The 4,735-nt window shown below is 32.7% G+C and overlaps 1 protein-coding gene across 3 annotated transcripts in view; it reads left to right on the forward strand.

The window, feature by feature from the left end:
* Positions 1-4,735, forward strand: part of LOC106312795 (abscisic acid receptor PYR1-like) — a 21,871-nt gene that overhangs the window by 8,503 nt on the left and 8,633 nt on the right. Inside the window, exon 3 of one of the 3 annotated variants that reach the window (XM_013750450.1) lies at positions 2,030-2,118. The exons of the other annotated variants lie outside the window; for them this stretch is intronic. Within the exon in view, the coding sequence (XP_013605904.1) occupies positions 2,030-2,095 (66 nt within the window). The 3' untranslated portion in view covers positions 2,096-2,118. Of the gene's footprint in view, positions 1-2,029; positions 2,119-4,735 lie in introns of those variants that run through there. 3 annotated transcript variants of the gene reach the window in all.

The raw sequence follows: 4,735 nt of genomic DNA on the forward strand, positions 1-4,735 counted from the left end.
TGCGCTCTCAGCTTAATTATCTGGGCAATGAACTTTGCGAAACCGTATTTCGTGTCGTCAAAAGACACACTCGACCATCTACTAGATGCGTCAATCAATACCATGAAATACTTAAACGGCCCGCACGGTGGATGGATCGGCCCACATATATCACCATGTATCCTTTCTAAAAACATTGGTGATTCATTGCCTACTTTTGCTGGTGATGGCCGTGTTATAAGTTTTCCTTGAGAACATGCATTACATGTAAATTCGCCCGTTTGCAAAAATTTTCCGTTTTTCAACGGATGGCCATTCGAATTTTGCACTATCTTTCTCATCATGACTGAACCAGGATGTCCTAGCCTTTCATGCCAAATTTTAAATGTATTAGTAAACTTCATGTTTACCACGTCATAGGACTCAGTCATGGTAATTTTCGTACAATATAGTCCAGAGGATAACATCCTTAACTCATCCAATATATGTTTCCTCTCGGCCTTAATGCAAAGAAATTCAGTGCCATCTTTTCTCATAGTCTCAATATGATATCCATTTCTTCGGATATCCTTAAAACTTAACAAGTTTCTATGAGACTCCGGGGAATACAATGCATCACTTATTTTAAATATTGTTCCCCCTGGCATTGAAAATTTTGCTCTTCCAGAGCCCATAATAATCTTTGCATTACCAGATATTGTACTTACGCTTCCAGCGGAATCTCTTATTTTGTGACTAGAGAAATATTTCTTATCTTTAATTATCGTGTGCGTTGACGCACTATCTGCCAAACACAAATCTCCATCCATAGTCACAAAGTTTGGCATTTTCTCGGCTGGTTTAAGAACTTTCGGATTGATAAGCCTCAGTTGGTCAGAGCCTCGTGCTGATAACGTGTTTTATAATACAATAGTGGGAGTATATTATTTATTTGTGTTTGGTAGCGAAAGGGGAGAGAGAGATTGAACGTTTTATTATATATATGTTGTATTACGAGAGAGATAGTGTAGTGACAGAGGAAGTTGTGAAGTGTAAAAGATAATTATTATTCACTTCATATGATCCTATTTATAGAGACTTCAAAACGGTAAAACTAACCGACTTTAGGAAAAGACAAAATTAAAGATAGACCTTATCTTTCTAAATAGATAAGTATTATCCAACAAAAAATGGTTTCTCGTGATATTTTTATTTTTGGTTAGTTATATCGTGATAAATTTTTTCACGTGTATTTTCTTCTTTTGTGTAGGTTGATTTTCAAGTTTATTTTGTTGCGCTGTACACGTTATTCGTGTTAAATTAAATGTAACTATTTTTTTTTTTTTTTGAAAAGGAGTAACTATTGGTTTTTGGATCAAAAATGTTGCTATTTTACTGGTGCTTTACAGTAGTAAAAAAATTTTTTTAAAAGAAATTAATAAAATAAATGTATTTTTGGTGTTTATGTAAAACAACAAAGTATGAAAACTTAACTTTGTTTTGCAATTGCATAATAGAGTTTTTGTTCGTACATTTGTTTTTATTCTTTTTGTACACATTAGAATCAGACTGACAAATATTAGAAACATCATTAATGATGGTAGATACCTTTACAAGAGTACCTAACTATTATAAAACTAATATATTGTAATTTTACCAAGAATATTTAAAATAAATAAAATTTAGACCAATGAGAGAAAAACGTAAGTTCAGCCTCCACACAATAGTCGACAATTTTTTTTTTTAACTTCTATCTAAACTATTAAAATTGAAGTACATTTAGTATTTAACCCTAATTTTTCCTAAATAGTTACAAATGATTGCACATTGACATAATACTACAAATATATATAAATTAAATGAAATAAATGGTTACTAAATACACGAGCTTTAATATTAGTTTCCTAAAATCACGTGATATCTTTTGTCAACAAAATCACGTGATATCTTTTTTGTTATACTTCACATATTTGAACTACAATTTAATATTTGTGATTTAGTTTTTAAAAAACCAAGCTTAACAAAAAATTATCATGACTTTTTTAGTTACAAGAATAAAATTGTGTTGCAGGTCTTTGCGCCAAGAAATAAATTGATGGGCCAACTAAATTTTGTCAAATTCATATATAAATGTTAAAGGTCCATTTTTAAATATTCCTGCAAAATAATTGTTACAATATTGTCATTTTATATACAAATCTTCACCAAAACTTTATAATATATTTTGTTTCTAATATTAAAATAGAACATCAGTTTATGTAAAATAATTATATTACAATATTCCTATTTTTAAAATAAGATTTATTACAAAAATTAAAATATAAAGTAATAAAATTAAAATAAACTTAAAATTTTTATAAAAATAACTTATATAAATTATAAAAACTTAATAGATTAAATAATTTTCATATAAATTTAATAAAAATAAATATTTAATATACAAGTTATTTAATATATTTATTTGATTACGTCAATATACAAAACCAAATAAGCAACTGACATAACTTATAAATATTTAAAAAACACAGTCAAAATGTATACATCAAACAACAAGTTCAAACAACAAGATGTATATAACTTATCAATAGATCAAACAACAATGCAATATATATATATATATATATCTATATATATATATATATATATATATATATATATATTACTTATGAACAAAGTCAAACAAGTACCAACATGTACTAATCGAAAACAATATATATATATATATATGTATATATATATATATTACAAACTAAAATAACATCCGTGCGGATGCGCGGATCAAAGTCTAGTTATTATTAAAAGTAAAACTGGTACGGTACAGCCAAAGGTCCAAACATGGCAGAAACTTAAAACTATCAAGTGGCCCAAACAGGCCCAAACAAAAGATAGTCCAAGGAAAGATAATGATCAATCTCGAAAGCATTCCCACGTGTAAGTCGCGTAGTGAAGAAGAGACACGTGCCGAGCCGAGACATCATTACCTTCACCGACTGGAAGTCGTCACCGACTGGAAGTCGTCACCGGAGAGAATAATCGGCTTCCACCGGAAACCTACCGGAACAGGAAGCAACGACAATAACAACGGCTCACAACGATTCTGATGAGTCAATCCGTTGGACCAAAGCTTCAATAAAGAGAAGATTGATAGCCTCAATCAATCTAGAGAATCAGATTCACCTATAGATGAAACCCAGACATCCTTTAAGATTAGTAGAAGCGCGAAGATGCAACTGCCTAACTGAGGAGAGGAGAGACCAATCCGATTCTCAGATCGAGAGTCAGTCAATCCAAAGAAAGCAAAGAGAAGCAGAGGTCGAAGAGGAACCGGAGAAGAACCGGGACCAAACTCGCCCACAACACCGCCGGAGACGATGAGAAGCAAGAGAAAAGCCGGCGAAGACGGTGTTGAGTAAACCACCGCTTCCCAGAATCAGAAGCCCGAACCATCGGGAGTCATAGACCGGATTAAATCCGGTGAAAGCTTCGTCGCATCTTATCTCTGTGAAAGATGGATAGAGAGAGAACAGAGAAGAGAGAGACCAGAAGCTATTAATAGCGAACAATCTCTTCGAGCAGAAACGTTTTTAATTCTTTTTCTTCCCTTTTTAATATAATACATTAATTAATTGTTGAGATACCCACAGAGATATCATCAATTCAGATGCTCTTACATTTTTAAGTCATCTATCCTATACTAAAAGGAACATATAGAGTGTTTTAAGCCTATCCACGTCGGCAAATATTTTCCCCCAATCATAACATTTTATTAATACACGTAGGATACAGGATGCGTTTGTTTTGGTTTACTGGGTTCGTCTTTATCGGTTTAATAATGAAAACACGCGAGACGGATATATAGCGATTTTGGCTTCGATCACACGCGGGACGGATATAGGGATTTGGGCTTCGAATTGGTTTGATTTGGGCTTCGATATGGTTTTCTATAGATTTTCTATGGGTTTCGAATTGGTTTAGGATAGATAGATATTAAAAAAAAAAAACAAAACGCGACGGAAACCCCGATGCTTTGCGCCTCCATCTCTTCGTCTTCTCTCTTTGCTCTTCAACGTAACAGATCTCTCGATCAACATCTCTACAATCAATACCCCACGACATCTCGATCCATCAATTCTTCTTGATGAGTTCCTTTCCGTTTGCTCTTCTCCTCCTCCTTTATATACTGTTATTCTCTTTCGAGTGGAAACCAAACCTCGAACTTCTCTCCTTAATCTATGGCGATGAAACCGAATGGAAAATCCCATGTTACCTCCGATCACGATGAAAAAATCATGCTTTTCCGCGATGTCACACCGGGTCCCCACGAAACCCAGCTGCGTTTCCGCTTGATTCATTTCTGAGAGGCTTGGAACCCTCTAAAGAAGACGCTTATTGGCCTTGAGATGCTTCTAATAGACGAGCACGTATTTGATTTCACCCAACATACTTTTTAGCTTCGTGATTATTTAGATCGATTTAGAGTTTTTATTTAGATCGTGATTTAAGTTTTTTCGTTCTTTGTTATTTAGATCGTTCTTAGAAGTTGTTATTTAGATATTTAGATCTTGATTAATATCGTTAATTTTTACACTAACGTTAATTTTTACAAAATTAAAAAAAAAAGATTTGATTGGTTTTGTATTTTCTCGCGTTTCTTCGTTCTTCCATATTTGATCGTTCTTAAAGTTTTTATTTAGATATTTAGATGTTAGTTTTTTCACTAACGTTAATTTTTACAAAATTAAAAAAAAAAGATTTGATTGGTTTTGTATTTTCTCGC

Source organism: Brassica oleracea, chromosome C8, assembly GCF_000695525.1.
Source record: "Brassica oleracea var. oleracea cultivar TO1000 chromosome C8, BOL, whole genome shotgun sequence".
In the NCBI taxonomy this organism is placed as follows: domain Eukaryota; kingdom Viridiplantae; phylum Streptophyta; class Magnoliopsida; order Brassicales; family Brassicaceae; genus Brassica; species Brassica oleracea.